Genomic DNA, 27,325 nt, shown 5'->3' with positions numbered 1-27,325 from the left:
ATTGTACTTTTGGTGTTTTTATAAATAAGAAGTATCATTTTCAGTCAGGATGGGTTTTTCTTCTTGTGTGTTGTTCTTTTGGCCTTAGAGACCCTAAAGTGTGCTTCTTCACTTTTTAAGTTATGTGTGAAATCCTGAACTGAAAGTTAAATTACTTTTATGCTGAGCTAGTTTTTGTTCAGACGTTTTAGGTTGTTGGATTTATTTTATGCATTCTGTTACATCTCCTAGAAGTTCATTTTAAAAGTTGTAAAAAGCACAGAACAACTTTTAGGGTAAACTAAGGTGAGTATAAGAGAAGATCCAGGATTACTACATAACTATATATATATAGTGTTTATTTCTAAAGGTTAGAACTTCACTGATTTTATGTATTCAAATTAAAGATTTGCTTATGCAACAGCTGCAAGAAATTCTTTAAGACAATGTGTGTCAACAACTAAGGATACAGTTGGACTGACTCAAGCATCAGTTTAGTGTTTTTTTTTCTCATCTACTTCCTTTGACTGAAATTGTCTCTTTGAAAAGCAACAAAATCAGACCAAAGCAATTCCACAGACCAGTGCAAGTGACTGGTGCAATGTGCTTAATTGAAAGACTTAGAAAGGAGAAAATGTAAACCTGGTGGGCCACCGCGGCTCTTTGATACACAACTACAGCGTCTGAGGAAGCGGCGCAGTTAAACAAGTCCCTTTGAACCTGTGTGGAAGTACATTTATTAAAAGACAGCAAACATAATCATTTGCCATCATTCTTCTGCTTCCTTTTCATTTTCTCCTGACGGAATCGGCGAACACAGCACACATTTTTCCCAGGTGTTCACACTGAATGGAGCATGAGGTTCCACTATATGTCAGATGTTTTCGAAGGATTATGCTTCCACAGAACAGCAACTGTGAAAGAAAAACTTTTTCAAGCGCACTATGACAAATCTTTCAGCTGCTCTTTCTCCTTGACAGCACTTATAATTATACCTGAATCCAGCTGTGCAACAATTAAACACTGATTTATTGTGGTTCAACAAAAGCGATCCGAGTTACAGTATGCTTTAACATGTCTTTTATCTGTTCTGTAGCCTTTCATTAGCTCTTCATTAGACTGTCAAGAACACCAGATGCTTTGCTTTTTTCATGTCAGTCCCAAACTGGTGAGATCATTCGCATCGAAACAGTTGAACAATCAAAAATAAACAACTGAAAGCATGTCCATTCAGAATATATCAAAGGTATATCTAAAAAAAAATTATATTCTTAAAAAGTTAAGTATTTCGTCACTTGTTTCACAAAGGGAATTTTTTACATATGGAATCATAAGACAAAGTGAAATATTTCAAGCTTTTATGTCTTGTTATTTTTGATGATGATCACAGATAGTAAAAAATAAATAAATACAAAAATTCTGAAAAAGTGAAATATTGGAAACTCATTGTGTCACACCCTACTCAGCTAATTAACTCAAAACACCTGCGATGGTTGCCTGAGCTTATGCATGTCCTGATGTCCAGAAGACAGTCATCCGGACGGGAAACGGTCATTGTGAAATAAGATGGATGTTCGCAGAGTGCTGTATCCAAGCATATTCATAGACAGTTGAGTGGAAGGAAAACAGCAACAGGGAGAACCGCAACCTTGAGACGATTATCAAGCAAAATCCATTCCACTTCACAAGGAGTGGACTGAGGAAACAGTCCCATCTCAAACTCGCTAAACGGATAAATCCTAAATGGGCTACTAGCATTTTATCTGAATTAAAGAGAAGAAGAACTGGACTGTTGCTCAGTGGACACTTTTTGCAAAGGAACAAAAGTGATTATTTCATTCTTTTTCTGTGTTGCTAAAAGTGGTCACACATCAGTTTAACTCATTAAAAATATATTTTTCTGTTTACACCTTTGCAGAGTGCCCAGCTTTAAGTCAGTGTTGTTACAAAGAGACCGATTCAGTGACTCAAAAATATTATTTTGTCATGGAAACAACGACTTATGGCTCTAAAATCTATTTTTCCTTCAAACCCACAGCATCAAAATACTCACTTGTCAAGGCTTATCATTCATTTTATGTGAATTTTTTTCTGAACCGCTTGCTCTAGTTTCCAAAGGATGCTGCACATTTCCAGGACACACCCAAACCAAGATCAATATTTAGCGTTGTAACATCTGCTTCCTCTGCATGCCTCCATCAAAAGCATTTTCCACTCTCGTAAATTGAACACTGGTTCTCGCTGTTTTATTACGCCATTTATATTTCAACAGCTGTTTGTAAGCCAGAATACAGGAAACCTGCTCGATTATTGCCAAAGGAAATCCATCCAACTCTTGATTTTAGAGTAGACCAGTATATAAATAAACACGTCTGTCCTAAACGAGAAGCTTTCAACTTCAAAAAGCTATTTTTCACTTAAGAAATTATTGCATCAGATTAGGGTGAATTAAACAACTTTATGTGAAAGAGTTTGGCTGCTGTAACTGTGGTCAAGAAAACTGGATGCTCAGATTGCATGTCCTCAAACATCTAGCAAAATGAAAGTATTTTTTATTAGAAGTGGACGTTTATCGTATTGTGATAAATTTCCTAAGTTTGATTTATGCAAGCAACTGGTGTCCTACAGTCAGATGCATATTAAAAATAGTTATGTTTTTCAATAGCATCATCAGTGTTTGTGGGGTAGTCAAAGCCATACAGTAAATGTAAAAAAGAAGTAAAAAAATATATATTTCTTTTCATCCCTTTAATTATTATCATATTAGTACCACAAAATATTGTGATAAAAAGTTTAAGTCATACCTATTTCCCATATGTATAAATGCAGATAAGCTCAAGATGCAGACTGGGCTCTCATTTCATGCGGCTGTCTTTTATGGCCAATTTTCTTCACATGGAGCAGTGTGTGTGCTTTAATTTAAAAACACCAGGAACATGTGCATTGGGAAAAGAACCACGTTGAGGACGAGAGACACTTCTAAAATTACTGCAAATGACCTGGAAGGCACCCCAGATAAACCAGCCATCATCTTCAAACCAAATCTGAAAGCAGTCAAAACGACCTCTTCCACAGCCGGTTCTGGAATTCACCCCACTCTTTCATCATAAAGAAAATTATACATCGACTCGCTCCCGCATGCAGCATGTCGTGACAGTTTTTCTGATCAAAACAAGCGCCTCCTCAGTTTGTTTCAACTCGACCTAGACGATCTTTAATATGTTACTGATGCATTTTATCCCCCCCCCCCCCAAGTCTGAAACAATTCTAAGTTGAGATCAGCATAATAGGTTGTGTTCCCTAATGTCTGGAAATGGGTGGATGTGTGCTTCAGATGAGGTTATTATTACTAAGAAGATTAGGAAAGCAGAGGTCTCATGGGAGACGGGCAATCACAGACTCGATAGGGAACAGGGAGTAGAGCCTGGCAATCAACCGATAACAGTGGTCTCATTCATCACATGGGAATTATGCCGCTCTCAGGTAAAACCCCCACCACAAAGAAATCCTAACCCAGATGAGTTTAGCATTAGAACTCCTAAATAATCTCATCAACCTTTTTGTACACAGACTGCGAAGCAGCGCATGAGTTTTAGTTATAGACTAAACAAAATTATGATTCTAACTTGCACTGTGCCCCACGGGAAAAGAAACCCACTCCTGTTTGGAATAAAATGCCATGCGCTTGTTATTTGTACTTTCTCTTTTCCTGTCCAAATAACTTTGGCATCCTGTGCTAATAGCAATGATAACATGCATTACCCAAGGCCTTTATCAGTGGGGATTTTCCCGTTTGTGTTTTGACATGTCACCATACTGAAAATCTGACTTCACTGCAGTGCAGTGAAGCCTATGTGTTAACTGCTGACCAGCACATTTCAAATCTGGAAAAGGAATAAAAATAAAAACTACCTTGAAATTTAGGTCAAACTCTCCGTGAAACTATAATTTCTTTATATGAAAAGAAGTTAAGTTAAGTTAAGTTAAGTTAAGTTAAGTTAAGTTAATCCAAAAGGATTTAAGGACAGTGTGGGAAACCTTTGATGACAACTGTATAACAGAAATTAAAAAAATATTAATAAATCTATACTTTATGGGCTCACATGACTTTCTGTGCAATGGAAAGCTTTTAGTTACCTTTAAAAATGTCCTCTGCATACGATGCATACATATAGGTGAAAGGTGTTGAAAACACATAACTATCTTGACAAGTCTCAATATAAATTATAGCTCTGTAGAGTATTTTTACTGTGTACTTACTGTCAAGGTGAAGACACACATAACATTGTTATACCATAAAATGTGGTAAATGTAACAAGTATTATACATGATGTCATTATTTGACACCATCACACAAAGTTACAGCTACAACAGATACAGAGTTTGATACAATCATTCTTGCCCCTTTAAGTGTTTTTACATTTAGTCACATTACAACTTTACTCTGGTAAAAACTAATCTCTTGTTCCACGCTTTGCTTCTTACTAAGGTTCTGGACCCTTGGCTATTGGGACAGATTGTTTACTGCAGGAATGGACTCTGTCAAGGTTCTACATTTTACCCAGTTGCTAACATTTGGCCATGACAAACGTATTGTACCATTGAATGCTAAGAAGCTTACCGGAAGTTGGCTGCGCTGTTAACAACCATTCCCCACCATGAAGAGAGAGGTTACGAGCTGAATGAGATGGCTGTTAATGTTGATTCAATATTTGGAAACGTGACCAGCATGGACTGCATGACTTCTTCCACTTCTTCTGCTGCCATTGCTAAACTACAATCACATACAGGCAGACTACAATTCCAAAGCCATGCCAAACATATATGTCAACGTTCACATCTTTTCCTTCTGCTCACTGATTGGCCCGGTTGAAATTTCACCATAGAAATCGAGTTCAATGGGAGAAATCCCTGAAGGAGCACAGAAAGGAGATGAGAATCAAGCAGAATTGCGTAGGAAGGCAATGGCCAGGCTATTAAAAATGTCAAATATTAAGAAAAGGCAAGTGGAGCATTAGTCAAAAAATAACCAAAAGGATCATGGGAACTTTAAAAGAACTGCACAAATCTATGGCTCAGGCAGAAGAATCAGCTGACATGAAAATGTTAGTCATGCACTCCAAAAATCTAGCATTTATGGAAAAGTGGCAAAAAAAATCTGAAAGAAGTTCCTTTTGTACTTTAATATAAAATGCACATCACATTTTATAGATTCACATTTTGAAAAATGTGTACTATGTATTTTGGATTTGTAGCAGGACTCCACAAATTAGATGGCTTCTAAAATCAAAGTTACTCAAGATACGTTTTGCAGTATCAGAATCACTCAGGCACTCTTTTTCAGATTTCGAACTGTAACAAAATTTAGAAGCATGTGGCCTTTTCGTCCTTTTGTGCTACTTGGGATCCTCTAACATATAACCCCAMTTAACCTTTGTCAATGTAACAAGACAAAAGGTGTAAACTGCTTAAAAGGTATGAATACGTTTCTAAGATACTATAAAAGCACTCTACGATTAAACATCTTTAGAGACACATTTTTTTAGCACCAGTCACTTTAAATTACCTGCTTTTGTAAAACTGGACTAGTCTAACACATCTTCTTTTTAACGAGACATTTTTCACCACCCTTCTTCAGAGTGCAACATCAGTTCATTAAGGTTTGTGGCAATTCGTTCTAGTATTGGCTGAGGTTTTTACTTTAATTGGGCCGGTGCAACACCTCGATCTTTTCTTAGAAAGCCTGTTGAGCTTTTCCTTTTATTTTTCAAGGAATGTATTCCTCTTGCATTAATCTTTTGGCCAACATTCACCTGTCAAGACAGTTGGCACACATTTGGCTGACTGTGTGACTACAAGCTACTCAGATTCTGTGGAAGCAGATCCAGCCCAACTCACCAGACCTCTATGACTGTATCTGTCAGCTGGTACTCTGCTGCGCGTGCCAAAATGCATTTTGGACAAGTTTCACCATTTCCATGGCCAAGTTCATCACACAACTTGGACGATTAGCAAACTTCTTTAATTCTTTTCAATAGTAATATTTTCGATCATCTTTTAAGGTTTTGGGAAATTACCTCATAGCCTTTTCAATTGATGAGCTGCAGCACTAAAACCAATTCTGGTGTTTTTCCTAACAGATATTGCTTTAATGAAACACCTAAACATCCAGACCAGTAAACTGACAGAGAGCTGAGTTCAATGTAAAGTGTGATTCTCAGCATATTCTCCTTCATGCTGCAGAGGAGCATGATGTTTCTAAAAAAAATGTTTGAAGTTGAATTTTGATATGTTAAATAAATATACACACATGCACACAACATACTTTTCTATGCTATATTGTTATTTTATATTTTTTCAAAAAGGTATCCCTCATCTTTTGCACACCCTTGCACTTATTTTATCATCAGTTTTCATAATAATCATAACAGTCTCAAGAACAACTTAAGCATAATAACTCTATCAGTGAAGAAATGTACAGGAAATAACACCCCCACCAGTTTCTTTGAAAAGAAAAACAACAACATACCGGTAATATAAAAATATTATATTACTATTACTTGCTATTTACAAGCCTTTTCCGTTTCAAGATGTTCTAAATATTATCCTTTGAGAGGACAATAGATCAATACCAACATAGTATTGCTATAAAAATCAGTTTAAATTAAGTACAGCACTGCTTCATGTCTATCAATGCACTGCAATCTCAGTCTTCATTATTTTATTAATGGAATCATGTAAATGAAAGGTTTTCTATAAATACTATTTATATATCTATATATAGATATATATATATATATATATATATATATATATATTTAAAGCAGTACTAATGCATATTTACTAGAATGAATATAACGGGTCGGAGTTACCTTCTGTGTCTTCCTCCACATCCTGTGAGCGGTAGTTGTCGAGGGTGTGAGATTGTCTTTGAGGCTCTTCTCTCATCCTAACTGGAGCTTTGCTGGTGGGACTAAACTGGACTGTGGGGTAGAAACCGTGTTCTTGTTTGCCAAGCTGGGACTTGTGCTCCATTGATGCTTTTGCCTCTTTAGGCAAAAGCATCAAAGCATCTATTCTGCCAGCGCGGCTGGCAGAATTGGTTTCATCATGATGTCTAGTGTGGCCTCGACGACTGGGTTTCTGTTCACCAAATTCTCTAACTCCTTTATTTCTGTGTGTGTTATGTCTCATGGGTCTTTCTTCAGTTTCCTGTTTTGACCTCTGGTTGTCCATGGAAACTACCTGAGTGGCCGTACTTGTTGTCGATGGTAATGAATTGCTTTGAGCTCCTGTAGTGGTTGAATCCAAGACTCGCATCGGGTCTTTCTCACTGCTCCTCACTGGGCTTCGAGGTTTTTCAGCCAGGTCATTTCCTCTGACATCATGAGACGTGAAGGTTGCAGAGCTTGACTCTGGGTGAGTTGAAGGAACTGTAGCAGCATCCTGCGACTTGGCCAGATTTCGAATAGTGGAAGACGTCGGTTCTGCCAGTATGTAGTCATAGTCTTCTGAGCCAAAACTGGGTGGGTCCTCCTTATAAAGTGGGAGAGCGTTTGCCAACCCAACCTTGGAAAATAAGCTTGTTGATCGAGTGTCATGACCTCCGCTAATGTCTCTCAGGTGGCTGTTATTTTCAGTAGTTGTTGCCCACATGGGGTTATTAACACCATGGAGGTCACAGCCTGGGATTGGGGAGCATGTTAACATGCCCCCTTCATATGGACAGTGGCAAACCTGGCACTTGTCTAACTCAAAGGAGTGTCCTGCCTCATACTTCTTGTTGCCATGGGCACAACCGACACGCCCACATACTGGACACCCATCTGCAGGTTGTAAAACATCAATGCAGTTGGGGGAAATTTCAGGGCACACAATGTAAAGGCAGCTTATGTTCCCTCCTCCCTGGGGACACGAGCATTTGGTGCTTCCAAAATCCACAAAATAGGATTCCCCTTCCGGTATCTTCCCGTCTTTGAAGCCTTTTTGCTCACAGTCGTAGTACTGGTACCCCTCGCAGGTGCAACCTCTTTGTGTACATTTGGGACAACAGGCACCATCCTCTAAAACTGATTCGATGCAGTTCTGCAGGACAGGACAGGTCACGCCTGTGCAGTCTTTCTGGCTTAAAGCGACGTCCGCAGACATTATCAACAAAAAAATATATGACCTTGTTTGCATTTTGCTTAAAAATGACAAAAATGTCTGCAAATGTCTTTTCAAGGCAGACTTTTCCTTGGATGGAAAAGATTGTTGCGTCTTGAAGCCTGTCAAAAACAAACAGTGATAAATGATTTCATAACTGCACAAATATCATTAATAAAATGGCTGGATACAAATTTATGCCCCATTATTGTACAGGAACTGTTGGTAATGCTGGTATTAATTCAACGTAAAAAAATCTGTCTGCTTTGATTTGATCAGCAGCCAAATGCACACTTTCCATCCCTACTGTTTTGACACCCCGGGGAGGAAGGCTGTGTTTTATATTTAACGGCTCATGGAAATTTGGCTGGTGGTATAGTTTACCCAAGGAAAAAGTACAGTAATGACCCAACAAGCACTTTGAATTGCATTGCTGCTGAAAATGTGCTATATAAATAAAATTACCTTACCTTACCAACAAGAATGACAAATGGATGATAAATGACAAAACCTCTCCATCATACTCTGCTTCATAAAAATAAAGTATGTTATATTTTGTAATGGGAATAAATAACCCGGCTTCATACAGCTGTGTTAAAAACTGAAATGTAATAGCTTCTGACAAATATATTGAGAATGTTGTTTTCAATTAACAGTAAACAGCTGTATTGACAATTGTTATTGACACCTTTGGAAACAATGTGTAAAAAGTTATGTTAACAGATTTTCTTTATAATAAACTGGAAGTGTTCAAGTAAATGTATATTTTGCTCCGAAATCCAGAAAATCTAGCCTTCGATTTCAGCAGTTGTATGCTGCTGAATGGATTGGACATGTAGGAAAATCCAACAATAAGAAAACATTTGTTTAAAACTAAATCTTGGCACGTCTGTGTTTACCCTTCTTCTTCTCCTATAACATTTTGTAAGGTTAAATCTTACAAAAAGATGGATTGCTGCCCATCCCTCTTTGCACAATTTCTCTTCCAGGGTAACGGATCCTTTCAAAAGCTTTCTTCTCTACAACTCATCAAACAGGTGGTAAGGATTTAAGTCAGAGGACTGACATGGGCATAGAAGAAAGTTATTTTGAGTGTGGTGAACTGATTCTATGTACGTTAGTCCATATGTTTTGGATTATTATATTTACGAAAGACCCACTGCTGACTCTTTTTTCAGTTTTTCTGCCAAAGTAAATTGTTTTTTTCTTGAAATTGCATTTCAAAAGTGTATTAAAGCCTACAGAAAAAATAGACAGACCCACAGCTCTACAGCTCCTACACCTTACTTAACAGAGATGATTATGTACTTTTTCACACATTCACTAAAGACCCAGCTGAAGGAGTTGTTGCTCAAACTATGAGTTAACATCACAGCAGTGTCCAGCAAACTCCACAAGTTTTCTTTTGTAATCATAGGACATAAAAGAGTTTTGCCTTACATTCCTGAAAATCTAAGAGTTGGCATTTAGAGCTCATTTAATTGTTCTTAGATACTTGATGACTCCAAAAAGCTATTCTCTGCTGCTGTTTCCTATAGGTGAGCTCTATCATTTTTTTATGTGAGAAATGCTCTAGTTACTTTTATAGGAGTTACTATAGGAGCTATTAACATTGCACCAGCAATTTTGTTCTTAATATGAAATACAGAAATATGATAATTTCAGAGGGAGTTTATTTTACTGTAATAGAAATCATCTTCCACTTTTTGGCTTTTTGCACAACTTTACCAGTGGTTCAATAAAATGCAACTGGGGAAGCACATCTGACCAAATCTCTAGATTAAATTAATTTCTGTAACTGTACAGTGGCTATAAAGGCAGTTGATCAGTTTTAACATAAGCAGAAAAATAAAAGCAACATTAACTTTTGCTATTTTGTTGTGAAGCACAGTTCTTGTACGTCAGTTAGTATTAAATCAAAAAGCAATTTTTCAAATGACTTCAAATTTAAATATGCCATAAATATATTTGAAAGTCATTCAATTAAAGTGCATTATCACTTCTATTCTTAGATATTTTTGCCACACAACTGTATAAAATGCACTGCAGCATTCATTTAAATTAAAGAATCAATGACGTCTTTGTGCAGAAGGTACAAAATCATTTTACCAGATCCTCCTGCTCTAAGCCTCTATTCCAACAGTACTGACCTCAGCTTTAAAAACAAAGTCCAACCGCTAACCGTGTGGCTGCAGTGTTCTAAATGAGTGACAGAAAACATGCCAGAGCAAAAGGACACATGAGGAAATCTAACAGAGTTTCAGCATTTAACTCACACAGAGAATCTAAAAGTGTCTTTTTGTGCTAGAACCAAAAGAGAAAAAAAAAACATTTTGGGTTGCTGATGTTCAAGAAAGAAATTCAAACAGGCTGCAAAAATGACCTTTATCCTGTGACATACGTCAACACAAAACACTGTTTCAGCGCAATCCATACAGTACACGCAAAAAGGTCCATGCTCATATATGTGACAGATTATGAAAAGGGAACTTTTTCTCTCCTTTGTACGTGAAACACACTGCGGTTAATTTCAGTTTCCAAGCTTGGAGGTGGTTTCAATATATGAAGACCAGATGACATCAATTCACTCAGACTGCTCCGGCGCTCTCATTATCCATGAACTAGCGCACCCGTTAAAACCAAGCAACTCTAGCCCCTCGTTATATGGACATCAAAATACGGACTGTATGATGCTCTTTGACATTCATAGTTGTTATATTCGCTGCTTACCTCGTCTCTCTGATTTTTCGGTGCAGTGGTGCTTCTGAGTTAAACCTGTGCGTAAAGTTTATGTCCCAAATCTGACTCCGGAGGCTGGGAGCGCCTCTCCTCTCGCGGAGGGCGGGGCGAAGGACAATTTAGAGAAACATTCTTAACTTGTTTTTTTTTTTTTTTTCCTCTGCCTCTCTTTGTAGGCTCAGAAGTTTTTCCGAGACGCAACAAATGATTCCATGAAGGTGTGACAGTGAAAAATGGGGAACGTCTCCTCAGTTTGATTCGCAGGTTTATTGTTACCTTATCTGTGAGAAGATAGCGCGAATTCAACGATCAAATCAATTTATAGCCGTTTCATTGCATATTGAATAGCCTATAAAGAATTTAGGCGGTCTTTTTCTGGGATCATATGTGGAAAAATTATGAAATTGAAAGAGCAATTTAGCTTTATAAAGAAAACGGTTTTTTTAATTTAAATATATATATATATATATATATAAAAACAATGAAGCATTTATTCTGTTTATGGATGCTGAATTCACTGTGGACATTGAGAAGAGATGCTCAGTTTGATGGAACCATAGGGAGATATTATCCAGTGCAGACTGATTGTAACCTCTCAGAGTTCACAGTCAGTTCAGAAGTGGCCTCCCCTGTTGTTAGCATTGCAGCTAGTATCAGTATTTTTTTACAGAGATATAAAAAACACGACAACAATTAGTGAAATGACTATGATAGAGCTTTAAGGGCAGGTTTTCATTGCCCGTAAAAGCTGCCCAATCAGTTTAAGACTCTGGTTTTGTCTCCAGATGCCATAAAGCTACTCATGATAAGTGAAGCCTGCTGTCTGTGATCTTTCTTCTGACTTGATCTTAAAGGGTCATTGAGCCACTTGTGAGAACATATGATGACAAAGCTCTTCTTCCCTGGCTGAGCAGAATAATCAGGAAGCCTCAAAGAGTAACATATGGGGCCAGTGGCCTCTTTGTCTTGGGGGTCTCCCTTGGATGATCAATGACGGAGATGAGTCAAAGCCCCTATTATTGGTTTTCTTCAACTGCTGTGTCCAGTGCAACAGCTCCACAATTTTATCCCTCATCTGTCTGCTATGTTCCGTGCACTAGCAAGGAATATGCTCATGATACTGTCTGTTCACTATGTCCGGTATGAAGCCAATTTACACAAATATCCATTCATTCATAAATAGACAGATAGATGGATAATTTATTTCTGGAGTGACTTTAAAAAGTGTTCATACTGCATGCCTGACATTGATTGCATAACCTACGTTTTGCATGACCACCTGCCATTATTAATCTGTTGAAACACCCTGGAATGTCTTGGCAATGATCGCTTCAGAAATTAATTACCCCGTGTGCCTTTTCAACAACAGCATGTTTCCAATCTAAATTCCACTCTGTCATCAGTATCTACATGAAAATAAATCACCATTCAGAACACGTGAGGCTGTCCTTGTGGTTGGAGGCAGGGACCAAATGGTGAGTCTTCTTCTCCACCCCACACTCATTGACCCTAATGACACTTCTGGGACTAAAAGCACCCAGTGCTGTAAGGACTCTCAGTGTGTGAGATAATCCACATTGACACACACTGATGTGGCAGAGCTAATTGCACCTCAAACTGTTGTAATTTCTCATTCATGCACATTTGAATAGAGCCTTGCTCCAATTATAACAGCTAAAACCCACTGACTTCTCCCCTATCTTCTAATTACACTTAATGTGTGTGTTTCATTAAATGCAAAATGTAATAATCTATGTTTATTATTTTTTCTTGAAACAAAGTTAAGTCTGTCCATTTCAGCAGCTCCTTAGATGATGTTATATTGTTCAGCAAGGTTTCAATAAAAGTGAATGTGACATCATTGTTTATGTGGGTCTTCTAATTCAGCAGCCATTTATGTTATCTGTCCACTGTGTAATACAAAGTTCTGCTCCTCTTTCTTTGTTTAAACAGGTGGATTGGATTGTGTTTTTCACCGGAGTAATGTGTGATGTGCTCCACTGTAAGACAAGACTGACTCATCCAGGCCTGCACAGCGCCAGGAAACGTCCTTAATCTAATCATAAAGATAAAGTTTAAGATTTGTACCAGAATCCCTGTAATAAGTACTTACAAACACCATCAGCCAGATGACCTTTTTCATCAGGGTTTTCAAGGAACAAACCTCACATGTGGCTGATTGCCAGTAAATGTTGTAAACCTTCTAAAAGGAGAAGTATTTTCCCTTCGTTGCTCTGCTGTGGGTCCATATAACACAAGGGAGCTGAAGAGAGGGAGGAAGTTTTTAAAGGAAACCAAGAGAGACAGAATACCAAAGCACCATGGGAGGCTGCACCAAGGGAAATTAAGACCCAAATGTAACGTGGTGAAAGCGACTCCCCACCTGCACCTCATAAAGACTTTTCAGGGGTTTGGTGAATGGAAAACTGTGCTGGAAAGGGCCACCCGACACTGCCTTGACTATTATTTACAAAGGTCTGCTCCATTACTGAGATAAATATTCAACAAAGTATGTTAAGGTGTGCTTTAGGCCTGAACATTGGTTGAGTCAGTGTAATACAGTAATAACCTTTGACCTAAACCATTCCTAGCTCTCCCTTCCTATCAACTCTCCAACTTTCTTCACAAAGAAAAGCATTGCCACAGCATGATGCTACCACCACGGTGTCTCTCGATGAAGATGGTGTGTTCAGGTTGATGGGAGTTTTCTGACTTGATAAAGCGCGTTATAAATGCAGGCCATTCACTATTTTTACGATATCGTCTCCAAGTGTGAAAAATGGCTCTGTCATTCTGTTGATGGTAAAATGACTTTACCTACTTAATCGCAGTTATCTCTTGATTTGTGGAAAGTGAAACTGAAGTTAGGTTTGGCAAAAGAAAGAAACCTGCAGAATGCATGTACTCATTCCTTAGCTAAATTAGTTTAATGATCTGACACATTGTCAAAAAACAATCTATAAGGAGGGCATACTTTTTCACCGCAGTTTGATAAGCAAGCCTTGCACAACTTGACCTTTTTCACTCTGCCTTTTGTGCACCATTTTCATTCATAAGGGGGAAAAAATGGTTTTGCTTGTTGGGAGAAACTTTCATAAGGAGATCCTCTCCTTTCAGTCTTTTTCATAAAAATCTCACCCAGTAGAGGAAATGGAGAGGTTGGGGCCCTTTGGATATCTTATCAAAGAATTGCACAAACGTAATAATTTGAGCTAGTCTCACTTTCATGCCCTCTTTCATATTTCTTAGAACACACATAATAGCTCCCACAGGCAAATGCTGATTTCACGGGATAGTAGCACCTCTTATTATGCCTACTTACAGCAGTTCTTTCCTGTGCCTCACACCCAGAGAATGTTTAAGCTGGGTACTTTCCAAACTATTTGAATTAGTGACCCTTCTTAAGATTATTACATTACTGCTGAAAGCAGAGTCGCAGCTGAACACATTGCCATTGTGTAAATGGTGAAGTAAGAGCAGTGGCCGTCTGCACTTGTCTGGGACGGGGAGAATATGGTGGCCAGAAAAACTGTCCTGCAGGAAGAATGTGAATGCTGATGTATGCCAGATGAAGAGACACAAGACAGGATACCAAAGCAGATGCAGTGACTCAGGATGCGGAAAAAATATTTGTGCCACATATGGTTGCCTGGAGCATTAGAGAAAGCCCCCAAAAATGTCTAACAGCTTCAGGTTGGTTGAAACTATAACACTAAAGAGCAAAGTGAAACTAAAAGGTCAACCACTGACAAATAATACTTTAGAAATATTCAACAATGAGTCACTTTCCTCCCCTAAATCTGAAAGAACTGATAATTCTAAGAAAATATTACTCAATCATTTGAGAACTTCCTCTTTTAAATTGGTCACTCCTGGCAGGAATTCCACAGAAATCTATCCAAAATCTCAAGATCTTCACACTCATTTTTCTTGGAACATGTTTCGTCTTGCATTTTCTAGAACTGAACCTTAATGTCCCAGCTTTAGAGTCAAACATTGAGACATTGTTTTTCATGTTAACAGACATTACATCATCCACTTCTTGCTTAAATTGCATGTTAGCTGCTTGTGGAAAGGGTACAAAGGTGAAAATTAATGCAGAGCTGAAGCTTGCAGTGAAAATAAATGAAAGCAGGATTTTCTTCTCTGGTTTCAGTACCTACAATCATTGTTGTGACACATCCAATTCCTAAAACTGCTTGAAAAGATATTTCCGATGTGTGAAGAGAGCATCAACTACATCACACTTAGATTGCTGTAGGTGTGTCTACATGACTGGTATTTAAGTCAGCCAATTGGAACGGAACACCAATCGGTGATGGGCTTTTATTGTTAACATGCTCTGACTCAAACAATATGTCACCTTTGGCATAAAACAGCATTATGGAAAAGCACTTCAGAACAAGTTGCTAATCAACTGTCTTTGTGTGTAAAGGAGGCTGAGTCCAAGAGGAGCACTGCTGTGAAACTTCAAAGCAGATAAGAGGATAGATAAGAAATAATGCTGCCAATTTAATTAGAACTGTGTCAAAAATTCATGTTTTCTGTTAGAACCAATTGTAATGCCAGAGGAGGCTCTCAGGGCAGACTGAGGGGGAAAATGATTTTGGATTGTTCCACATCTTTCTCTTTATTCTGCTCTACATTAAACTTGTTTTATGCAGTCTTTCTTGTTGGAAGCCAATGTTCTTTTTTCAAATCCTATTTTATTTGAATGGAACTGGTGACGTGAACGTGACCTTCCTCCTGCTGCAGATTGTATGTGATATAGGTGGCTGTGAGTGACACCTATGGGTGAAAAGCTGCTTGTTACATGTGCTTCACTGACGGCCAGAGATCAGAACTGTCAGGTGAGAATGAATCAAGAAGATAAATGGAGAAACAAGTGGCTCCCAGATGATCTTGACATCTATCCTGCTCAGTTCTTAAGCCTGATTTAGAGGTACATTTATTTTTGCGGGTTATGTAATGAACTGGCAACCTGCCCATGGTGTATTCTACCTCAGTGAGGCTGCTGAAATGTGACCCAAGGTGAGGATATATTAGCTGCAGAAAATGAATTGAATGACTGAATATTTAACATCTTCTATTGTACTGAAACAACAGGTCAAATTTATTTGAGCTATGTTTGATATAGCATTTTTATAACTGAAGGTAACATAGTTACTTGAAACTATACACTATGAAAATACATAATAGAGCCCCGTTAATACTGCTATTAAAAACAAAAATAATGAAAACGAGATGAAGTAGTATGGGAATAGCACCTGAAAAAAAATAAAAGTACTGGATATTTTTATAATTATTGAACAAATGTGGGTTTATTGCCATATTTGTTATTAATATATATTGTTTATTTAATGCAAATGTAGATATATGAACACCATAAATGTAGCAATACAAGAATACACCTTACTTTTTTAGTATCTTTGGTGAACTGATGGCAGGACAAAAATAAATACATTTTAACTAACAGCACAATTAAGACAAGAGTATGGGTTTTCTTATTTACATAAGTACACAAGATGTTCTACACAACGATAATCGGTTCAGACTTTGTTGTTAGAAAATAATGATTCACTTGGAGTTGCATTTACTATTTAAAAGCAGAATCAAATTTAGATAAATTTGATTTAATTGATGTTAAAAGAATCCAGTCCTATTCTAATCAGTTCAATTTGCTCTAAATTATTTCAGTTTAATTCAGCTTCTGTCCGTTCACTGTCTACATTTGCTTATCCCTGCAGGATATTGGGGGGATGGATGGTGCCTTTACAGTTTCAACTTGAACAAAAAAGCTTATTAAGCTTAAGATTGATTTTTGTGTAAACTAGTTTGTCTTGCTGCATGAAGCAGAATAACAAGAATGGAAAGTTCAAATATCCGGGGTCATGAAAAGTATGTATCCATTAAAAAGGCCTCCTTTTATTGCTGTCATATTGGATACACATGGTTCCCAAACATTTTTGCCTCACTGTCTCTTATGCAGCTCAAACAATTAAAATTATCTGTTATTTCTAGATGCTCAACTTTATACCACACCATACCAACTTTATTTATAAAGCACTTTAAAACAACCACGGCTGATACAAAGTGCTGTACATTAAAACACAACATAACAATAAAAAAATAAAAACTTACAGTTTAAAAACAAACAAACATACAATTTAAAACTAGATCCCGTTGGAGTTGAAAACCAAGTAAAATAGATGGGTTTTAAGAAGAGCTTTAAAAGTGGTCAGCGAAGGGGCCTCTCTGACCTGCAAAGACAAGTCGTTCCATAACTTAGGACCCATGACTGAGAAAGCCCTGTCCCCTCTGAGCTTCCTTCTGGATCTTGGTACCTCCAAGAGCAGCTGATCTGCGGACCTGGCAGACCGATGGGGTACGTAGGGGTGAAGAAGCTCAGAGAGGTAAGCCGGACCAAGATTATGCAGTGATTTAAAAACAAACATAAGAATTTTAAAATGAATCCTAAAATATTATGGCTGCTGAAGGATAACCATTTAAAGTTAAAATAATTAGCTCTGCTGTTTATTATGTCTGAGCTTGGTAAACATTACGCACACCATAACTGTGGATAAATAATGCACGTAGTAGAAGCCCTTTTTCTGCAGATGCTTCGGATTTCAACAAAAAATATGGCTTCTTAACTTGAAGAACATTAAAACCATCAGATGATAATTGTCAATTCTCAGCCAAAGCAATTTTATTACTATGTTGTTGTTATTGGTCTCCTCCCTCCACGGAGTTGCCATAGCAGCTGTCTCCCCATCCCCACAGCTGCGTGCACACACACTTGGTAGATGTTTAATGCCAGATGCCCTCCTGACGCAAACCCCATTTATTACTGCGAAAGAAAGGTATTTGAATCAGAAGCTCCCAGGGCCACGACCACCTGTTATACCACTGGAGCCCTACTATGAAGATAACCGTGAAATGCTCATTTTCACGTCAGTTTAGCTTTTGGTTACCCACAACAACAGCACCAAAACAATTGTAGGTGTTTGTGTGTGTGAGAGAGTGTGTGTAAGTGTATACATACCACAATACACAAATGTGCCTTTTTCTCTGTTTCTAAAACGAATCTTTTTCTGACTGTACCTTTAAGAAATATCGTACCCACCCGCTCATGTAGTGACGTCACATCTCTCCCGGCATGCTCACTGGAAGTCCAATTATTGCTAATGGCGGGTATTGTACAAAACACGCAGATTTTACGCCGTTGTTTGTTATCCGGTTGTGTAATTCTGCTGTAGCGATTTTCAAATTGTAGTCGCTTGATTTCTGACTTATTTTCGAGTATAAAGACAACGACGGAGCCAAATAACAGCGCCAGAGGAGTTTGCCACTGTTATCTGTATAATCATCATGTGTGGTAACTAAAGTGTCAAAGTGAAACAGGACAGGAAGACGGCGTGCGTTTGAGTTTAGTTCAGTTTAGCATTAGCTAAACTGCTGGCTATGCTAACTCACAGAAACGTCTGTTATACTGCTCCGATATCAACCCTAACGTTTAAAATACTAAACTTGATGAGACAAAGAAAGTTAAGCTCGTAAATATCCCATTCATTCGACCCGTCCCTTGGCTCATAATAAATCGCCGGAGTCGGAAATGAGTCTGGCAAAATTTTTTGTGTTATTTTTTATAACCGTCACGCGGGTCTACGGTTCGTCGAAATTAAATATTCCCAAAGTTTTGCTACCACTTGCGAGAAGTACAAAAATTAACTTCACACTGGAAACGACTGAAGGCTGCTACAAATGGTGAGTGAAACTGAGGGCTTGACGGGGGCCCGCTTTGTGGGGCATGGAGGTGTTGTATTACCTAGCAAGAGAAGTCACACGGACCCACATATACAGTACAGTGGTTTGCTGTAAGAGTCCAGCTGTACTGAATATCAAAAAAATTGTTTTAACATGGTAATATTGCATCTTTTTTCCCAGAATTAAGTCCCCTTCTGTCAGTTTTCACTGGGGGTCAAATGTGACTTGTGTTTTTGTTTTTTTTTTACGTAGCTATTTTCTCTTGTCTAAATAAAATGTTATAATAGTAATGGTTGTTGATGGCATTTAAACTAAAAATGGACAGATGACGTTTTCTTGGTTACTTCAGAAGTTTTTAGGAGGAACTATAAAAGTCATAAAATATTTTTTTTTTAAAATCTAGATTTTTTATCATAGGTGTAGGTCAAAAAATTGTATTTATTTATGTCTTAAATTTTGTTATTCATATAAAATTCATTCATTCATTCCTTGTACTGAGGACCAGAAGTGCCATAATTCAGCACGTAAATAATTTGTCAAATAAATGTGTGTGATAGTTCAAAACACAATTGTAATGTGTACTTTTAGTAAGTAAAATTATACACATATTTCTAAATATGTATATAATTGAACAATTAAATGTAGAAATGAGCAGAAACTTTGAATTCATTCGACATGTTAAAATCATAAGCAGGTATTTCATTATGTATTTAATAATTTTTTTTTTTATACTACAGTTCTTTATGTCAGACATTTCTGTTACTATTTGTTTAACTATAGAGTAGTTTAACTGCAAACCAAACACCTTGTATTTAACTGTGATACCCTTCAACTTTGGAGCTTGGTTGTAAAGGCTGACAGACGAGATAAATTCATAGGAATAGTAAGTCATTTAAAATATGTTAACACGTTGAGATGTTTACATCAAAACCATGTAGGAAATGGGAATTAAAATCAAAGGGTCTTGCAATTATGTCTTGCAAAATCAGACATAATTATTAAATTATTAATGATTAATGACTATTAAATAACTCCCCATGTCATGTAATTCATGCATGCCTTAGATTTTAACCATGAAGTTCTTTAAAGGTCAAAACTTCTTTAAATTCAGTCCCTAAAATGTGCAGATGCGCTAATTTTTAATTTCCTGTTAATCAAGTAAGTAACTTATGGAGTAGCTCATTAGAAAATGAGCTACTGTGTATTTAAGAAAATCAGTAGTTTTGAAAGATTCAAAGGGATTACAATATTATCCTCATTCATGCATCAAAGCATGTCCCTAACTTTTGTTTGAATTTTCCTAAATTTGATGAAGTGCATGCTGTTAGTTGATTAGTTTTAGACTACTCATTCTAAACAGACACCAGGGATACAGATCATCATATGGTTGCTATAAATTGAAATAGTGTGACATCCAGATACCTGTATAGTCAGTATTTTTGTGGCGTTTGTTGTCCAGGTCTTCCACTAGACCTGAGGTTGCAAGCATCCAGCCTGTGGAAGAGGATGCTGACAGAGGCTGCTCTCGGAAGGCTGTCCTGCAGGCTCTGTCCACCCAGCCCACCAGACTGACCAGCATCATTTTTGCTGAAGATGTTGGTAAGTACAACAATGCCATTTTAAATCACAATGTATGAAAGAAAGCAAGGTTTAGATCCCTTTTGGGTGGCATTAACACTGCCAAGTTGTTAAAATAAATGTTGAAAATTGTGTTGACAATTACAATTACGAAAATAATTGACAATAGCTGCATTTTGAGAAAATATCCTCACCCTAAAGGACATTTTTTCCAGTAACTCTGCAGCTGTTTTGTAGTTCAAGCAAATTTTTCTCTCGTTGTAGTTTATCAGAAAGTCACATGTAGTTGTAATTGAAATGTTTATTCAGCATCTAATTGTCCATGGTACCCGGTCTTTTGCATTAAAGAGGTTGAACTCAGTCAACTAAATAGGAATTAGATTTTTTTCCCCCTGTTTTTTATTGTTCCTCTTGTGCTGCTGTAATACCATCTGCTGCCACACACCCTGTGAGCAAGTCTATAAAACAAATCAAAGTAACTAAGTCTGAATGTGGGATACAATTACCCATCTGTATCATATTTACACATTTTATCTCCCATGAAACCCCTATATTTTATCTCCCATGAAACCCCTATAGCTGTTTCAAATGGCCACAACATTTGAATACAGTGATAAGCACCCAGAGTCCTGCCAACACCTAAAGGAAGCCCCAGAGCGATAACTTCTTGTTAGTCATTTGCAAATATTTGTCATTCCTTTATTATAACCCTTTTTCTTACTCATCCATTGGCAGTCTCTGGACAGGTGCTCCGCTGCGACGCCATTGTTGACATCATCAGTGAGATCCAGATTGTCTCCACCACCAGAGAGCTGCATCTTGAAGACTCTCCACTGGCGCTCAAAATTCATGCACTGGATTCAGAAGGTGGCACACTGACTTATTGCAGTAGATCAGCTGTCTAATTAAAGACTAATGGGGTTCTAAATAAGTAAATACCCTGCCTGGAGCAGGTGTGACCCAAAAAAATAGATGTTGTAATAACTCAGCTCTCCAATAATAAGGACCTGTCATCACGCTGTTCATTCGTTGCTTTGAGATCTCTTCAGAGGGGGCTGGCTGCAGGCAGCTCTTTCTTCTCATAAAGGCTGCCACAGTGAAGTAGCTGTTTGTTCTGTATGACTTGTTCCATTTAGGACAGCCACACTTCGTTTAATGAACTGTGGCTGCAGCCTGATACTTGCTGATGGTGGCTGCAGGATGTGGTGCTCTGTTTGCTTTGGTGTAAGAGTCCATTTCAGACTCTTCAAACAGAGCAGATTGCAAATGATTGCAATGCGTTGTTTAATTAAATCCCTCCGGTTTTGTTTCGGACAAAACGGTTTTTAATTTATTATCAACTAAGGTGAAGGCACCTCTGGCCTGGCAGTGCGGTTGAAAACTTTTATTTGTAAATATTCTCAGTTCCTGATCAGCTTTTGCATGCCTCTTATTTTTTTATTAGGTTGCAGTATAAAGTTTTTTTTTTTCCTTTCCTTTTTGTAGGAAATACCTTCTCTACCCTTGCCGGTTTGGTGTTTGACTGGACCTTAGTGAAAGACGTAGATGTGAATGGATTCACAGACTCCTACAATTCATTACGGTAATCTCTCTTTTGTTAATTCTTTTCTCATCTCCTCTAAAAATCTGCTATACAGACCACCAAATGTTCCCAAAAGCAATTTTTAGAATGATTATGCTGTTTCTGTTATTACCTGTTGCATTGCAATTACTCTGTTGAGGCTTTGTTGCTTATTGCTTTTTGTCTTTGCTACCTTCAGGGTGCTTAAATTCTCAGAGTCCACATACACTCCTCCTGGATACATATCTGAAATGGAGCGAGTGGGCAAACAAGGCGACATCATTCTGGTGTCGGGACTGAAAACAGGACATGCTAAGTTAAAGGCCAAAATACAAGAGTCTCTGTATAAGGTAAAAGCTTTATTCATAACTTTGCAGAGAAATTGTCTCTCTTGCTAATAACATATGGGGTTTCTCACTAGACATGCACCAATCAAAGATTGTAATTTGCCAGGTTTTCTTTGATTGGTGCATTCATGCATCAAAATCATGAACTCCCAACATGTCGTCTTTAACCGACTCAACTAACAGCTTGTTCTACGATTCTCTTTTTAGTGTTTAGTTAATATATATGTAAACTGACATATGCTTTGAAACATGCTTAAAATATATGCTTTGTACATGTAAGAGAAGCTGGAGAACTTTTGTTGTGTTATCTGTAGAAAAAATAAGAGATTTGAGTAGATAAAAATTGGCAGGTCAGACCTCAAATAAAACTGGAGATGGCTGTCAGCCAGGAGAAACCTGATCGATTTATTCTGTTTCTTAGTTCTGTTACTTCGTCCCTCTGTGATGGACTAAAATGTACTCTTAAAAATAGCAAAATGCAATGCAATTGCAGAGTCTTGTGCAATGCTATAGTGAAGACCAAAGAAGCTCTTCAGCCTTTTCAGACCATTTGTAGCTGTCGTTTTAGTTAAGCTGACAAAGCTTTTAAATGTGAAATTGGGTTATTTCTCCATTTTATAGCGAACAATTTTGTCACATGTGATTTGATTTGCATTAGATTTTTTTCTTCTTCTTTCGAACACTTTTGAAACTTGTAACCGTTTCATTTAGTTTATTGACGCGGGAAGCTAAAGCTTTGTTGTTCTGTCACCATGGTATCCATGCCACAGGATGTGGGTGCTGCTGAAGTGAGACTGCTGATTTTAGAGAACATCCTGCTGAGCCCTGCACACGATGTCTACTTAATGGCAGGAACTTCCATCAGATACAGAGTCCTCAAGATCAGACAAGGCACTATCACAGGTGTGAATATTCACCTCATGGTTTTATCTTTAAACTCATGACGCCGTACAGTTTCTGGTGTTATATCCACCTACAAATGGATTTGTTGTTCAAGTGAAATTGAAGCTGAAAGACTTTGAAGTGAAGACTGATGTCATGCTGCTTGAAATCCACTATTTTGGTCTGTTTGTGTGTGTTTCTCCAGAGCTCACAATGCCTTGTGATCAGTATGAACTACACCTTAGGAACAGTGTGGTTGATCCCAATGGAGACCCAGCTGTCAGCGTGGCCTCCCTTGATCAGAGTACCTCCAAAGTTACAGGAGTTCAAATGGGACACATCAATGTGGTGTTGGATCACAAGAGTATCCTTTTGATGAAATGCACCAGCAGCTGAAGTTGTAGCAGTGGTTTAATGGGCAATTTTTTATCAAGATGCACCAATCAATTGCAAGAGATTGGATCTTAAAGCGAATATGATTGATATTGGCCAGGAATAGTGTGATCGATGCATCTCTAATTTTCTATCATTCAATTATAATTATACATTTCATAGCCGAAGCTCTCATTCATGTCTACCTGAGGATGTTTTCTTTAATGGCTTCCATAAAGGCCTTCGAATGCAAGGAGTGTCTCGCCTCCCCAACAGCACGCTCTACGTTGTTGAGCCAGCCTACCTCGGTTCGTCTTTCTGCTTTAACACATATTTTAATTTCCTTGTTTAAAGTTTTAGCTGACCTTTTTTTTTTACCTCTGTATTTAGGTTTTAAAATTAATCCAGGAGAAAGCTGGGTTCTTGAAACAGGCAGAGTGTACAACATTCTTATTGAAGTGTTTGATAAGTCTGGGAACAAAATTTACCTCTCTGACGTAAGTGCGGATCGGTGAGATTCCATGTCTGACCAAAAAACAAAACAAAGAACTATAGCAGTTTTACAAGTCGAACAATTTGTTTTGATGTTGCAGAATGTTCGTATAAGCACCGTTTTCCCTAAAGAGTATTTTGAGGTCCTGGAGTCTTCTGTGAACGGATCATATCATCATATCAGACCTCTCAAAGACGGTCTTACTCTTATTGATGCTACCCTAACAGCTGTTGAAGATGAAGTGAGTTCTTTTGAACCGTCGCATCCTTGTTTTTAACCTTCCTCACCGTTCTTCCTCCTCGTGTTATTGAATCTGATCATTTCCTGTGTCCCCTGTTCTGCTTCAGAATGGAAAAGTCCATGCACTCGTCAACCCGGTGCACAATGAACAGGATGTGGAAATTTATAACCCTATAGTCCTCACTCCCAGTATCCTGACGTTTCCATGGCAACCAAAAGTTGGAGCATATCAGTACACAATAAAGGTAATTATTCTCTTTCAGCCATGCTGCTCAGAGGGCTTTGAATCTAATAAAGGGTACAATATTAAGCCCAGTTATTCAAACTTAAAAGGGAACTCTAAGTTATTTTGTTCTTGGCATACTAGCACCATGACTGAGAGTGAGATCAAATTAGGAAATGTGGTGTGTTTGCATCTGATGAGGTATTCTCTGATGCTCACTCCAGGCAACTGGTGGAAGTGGAAATTTCAGCTGGACTTCATCAAACACAGATGTGGCCACAGTGACTGTGAAAGGAGTGATGACCACAGTCAGTGACATTGGTGTCACTGTAATTTATGCTCATGATCTACGTAACCCACTTCACTTCGGACAGATGAAGGTTGGTTGAAAATTACACTCACGTCAAAATTATTGTGGCACAAAGGTTGGCTAATATTTTGATTTTTATAACTTTTTTATCTGTTGGTCATGTAGTAACTTTGTTGCAAAGCTTGCAGAAACAAAGCTGGTGAATGTGTCGACTCAGGAGGGCTGACTACAAATTCATATCAAACTTGTAAAACATTTTTGAAAACGATCCAGCCAAAAAGCCGCTCCACTTCACTATTGCTCTTTACTTTGCTCCATCACACAAATACTCAGATGTTGCCATCGTAACTTGACAAAATGGAAAAGTGAAACGTAGAAGTTACAATTAAACATGTACTGTTATTAATCTTCCTCTATCATTCTCCCTGCTCAGGTATATGTTGTTGAGCCTGTTGCCATGGACTTTGCTCCGTGTCCAGTAGAAGCCCGCCTGGGCCAAGATCTGGAACTGCCCCTCCGGATCTTTGGGTTGCTGGAGGAGTTGGAGATGGAGCGAGTCATGTTGAGCGACTGCTCCCACTTTGATCTGCTGGTCGAGGAGGAGAACCAGGGAGTGTTTGAACTGTTAGACGGTGAGTCTTGGTGATTTGACTAGGTCGGACAATAACTGAGGAGTTTGTGCCAGATCTTCATGTGAAGTCCAAAAAGTAAGAGAAGCACATTGTAAAGAGCCTGTTAGGGCAAATAGAATCAGTGTTGAGGCAAAGATACTATTTTATCTTGCATGATTGGGTGTCTTTACTTTTGATTCTTCATTCTTTTGCACATTTTGTAAATCTAGGCAATGTGCCAAGTTAAGATGCACTGATTGCATTGTCTGATTTTCTTTTTTTTTTCTTTCCCTCTGTAACCAGTCAATTGTGATTTATGCTGCCTTATTTTATTTCTGCCTGAACTGAATGAAGTCATTAAATGTTCATAGTAAAATGTTTGCAATGCAAACTCTTGGATTTTCCACAAAATGACAATATACTAGAGCTTTCTCGCTACTATTTTAATTCTATAAATAATCCACCCCAAGTGTGTCATATTTTAAGTGGGAGCCATCTAGTTTTTTAAAGTTGTATAACAACATTCCTTGAAGCTGCCAGCAGCAAAGTGAGCTGCAGATATTTCTGTCGCGTTTAAGATGAGAGACAACTACAGAAGAGCAATTGTCTTTTTCCTATTTAAAGTTGTCATTTTAAATTATCTCATCCTTTGGCTTGTCCCTCTGCGTTTGGTTCTTCCTCAGGGAGGCTGGCTCCTGGCCAGAAGCACTGCAGTGGAGTGCAAGCCAAGGCCCTGACTCCTGGCTACACGGTGCTTACTGTCAGCTACACTCATGGCAATGTGCATCTCAGTGCCAAGATCACTGTTGCTGCCTACCTCCCTCTCAGAGTGAGTCTTTCAATCTTATCCTTTCAGGAATTTGCTAATTATGAACTTTGACCATGGCATTTTAATCAATCTGTGCATGTTACAGATTGATTAAAATCTGTAATATGCCAGTCTGATATTTCCTCAGGCTGGAAAATTATCTTAACAGTTTTGTTTTGTTTTGCTTTTTTGTCTTTATTTTATTTATTTAGAATTTCTCAGTAGAAAAAGCAAAAGTCTAGAAATGGGCTGAGCTGTTTTCTCTCGATTTATTTTAGTTCCACATATTGTCTTCATAAACAAATTAAAAATGTTCTTTCATGTCTAAAAATAAACAAGTTCCTGAATCCTTTCAGATTTTATTCTTTCCAAATTTGTAAAATTATCTAGTGAAATGTAGACTCCATTAAAGCAAAAATAATGAATTGTTGCGGTATAATTTAACATTTTAAAGAGCTAAGTATTGCTTGAGGAAGTGGGAATAAATTGTTTCACAATATCTGTATAATTATCTTTGGTTTACAGGTGTAAATCACTAAAGTTTTAACCATCAACATGTTTGAATCTCTCAGTGTTGCTTTTTGTTAATGGTGTGTTATTATTCAAATATTTCAGATTTCTTTGCAGTGTTGTGTTGCTTCATTTATTTTTGCCCTGGCAGCTAAAGATTGACTCATTTTCTTCTTGTGATGAGCAGGGCCATGTTTTTCAAGTTTTCAGTTTTACATCAAAGTTCCTTGTTACAATAAAATGATCTGCCATACATTAAACACTTTCTTTAGGTTGTGTTTTTGTAAAGTTAAAGATCTATTTCTTGAATTTTCACTGTTATCTTGAAAGTTTGTTCATCCGCTCACCCAGATAATCTAACTTCATTTTAAGGCCTTTTTTTTTTTTTCTTCTTCTTTTAATTTCAGAACTTACTGATTAAATCTTGTGATCTTTCAGGCGGTTGACCCTGTGTCTGTGGCTGTAGTCACGCTTGGATCCTCCAAAGACATGTTGTTTGAGGGAGGACCACGTCCTTGGGTTTTAGAGCCCTCAAAGTTCTTCTGTTCTTCACGAGCTGAGGATGAGAGCAGCGTGAGCCTCGATCTGATGAGTCCTTCCTGTCAGAACTGCAATCGTCACTGGCTTAGAGCAACCTGCAGGGTGCTGGGAGAACAGGTAAGGGTGATGGAAATCATTGTAGTCCCAGATTCTCTACTTTCTGGCACTAAAACAGCCTAAATTTCTTTTTAAACAAAATCAGACAATTCTTTTTTGTTCT

At 37.9% G+C, this 27,325-nt stretch overlaps 2 protein-coding genes across 2 annotated transcripts in view; one reads left to right on the top strand and one right to left on the bottom strand.

Annotated features, from left to right (window-relative positions):
* The window catches only part of LOC103467577 (fibulin-2), a 30,594-nt gene extending 19,651 nt beyond the window's left edge, over window positions 1–10,943 (bottom strand). Inside the window, exons 1-2 of the mRNA XM_008414090.2 lie at window positions 10,855–10,943; window positions 6,852–8,246 (exon numbers count right to left, since the gene is read on the bottom strand). Coding sequence (XP_008412312.1) covers window positions 6,852–8,160 — 1,309 coding nt within the window. The 5' untranslated portion in view covers window positions 8,161–8,246; window positions 10,855–10,943. The remainder of the gene's footprint in view (window positions 1–6,851; window positions 8,247–10,854) is intronic.
* Window positions 10,944–18,030: 7,087 nt separating this feature from the next.
* The window catches only part of nup210 (nucleoporin 210), a 32,921-nt gene continuing 23,626 nt past the window's right edge, over window positions 18,031–27,325 (top strand). Inside the window, exons 1-15 of the mRNA XM_008414091.2 lie at window positions 18,031–18,630; window positions 20,090–20,229; window positions 20,944–21,075; window positions 21,694–21,790; window positions 21,969–22,119; window positions 22,887–23,019; window positions 23,204–23,362; window positions 23,610–23,678; window positions 23,761–23,867; window positions 23,964–24,104; window positions 24,211–24,348; window positions 24,551–24,706; window positions 25,070–25,268; window positions 25,931–26,076; window positions 27,004–27,222. Of these exons, the coding sequence (XP_008412313.1) occupies window positions 18,479–18,630; window positions 20,090–20,229; window positions 20,944–21,075; window positions 21,694–21,790; window positions 21,969–22,119; window positions 22,887–23,019; window positions 23,204–23,362; window positions 23,610–23,678; window positions 23,761–23,867; window positions 23,964–24,104; window positions 24,211–24,348; window positions 24,551–24,706; window positions 25,070–25,268; window positions 25,931–26,076; window positions 27,004–27,222 (2,139 nt within the window). The 5' untranslated portion in view covers window positions 18,031–18,478. The remainder of the gene's footprint in view (window positions 18,631–20,089; window positions 20,230–20,943; window positions 21,076–21,693; window positions 21,791–21,968; window positions 22,120–22,886; window positions 23,020–23,203; window positions 23,363–23,609; window positions 23,679–23,760; window positions 23,868–23,963; window positions 24,105–24,210; window positions 24,349–24,550; window positions 24,707–25,069; window positions 25,269–25,930; window positions 26,077–27,003; window positions 27,223–27,325) is intronic.

This window comes from Poecilia reticulata, linkage group LG7, assembly GCF_000633615.1.
Source record: "Poecilia reticulata strain Guanapo linkage group LG7, Guppy_female_1.0+MT, whole genome shotgun sequence".
In the NCBI taxonomy this organism is placed as follows: Eukaryota; Metazoa; Chordata; class Actinopteri; order Cyprinodontiformes; family Poeciliidae; genus Poecilia; species Poecilia reticulata.
Note: the sequence above shows the minus strand (reverse complement) of the source record. Positions and strands in the feature narration are given on the sequence as shown.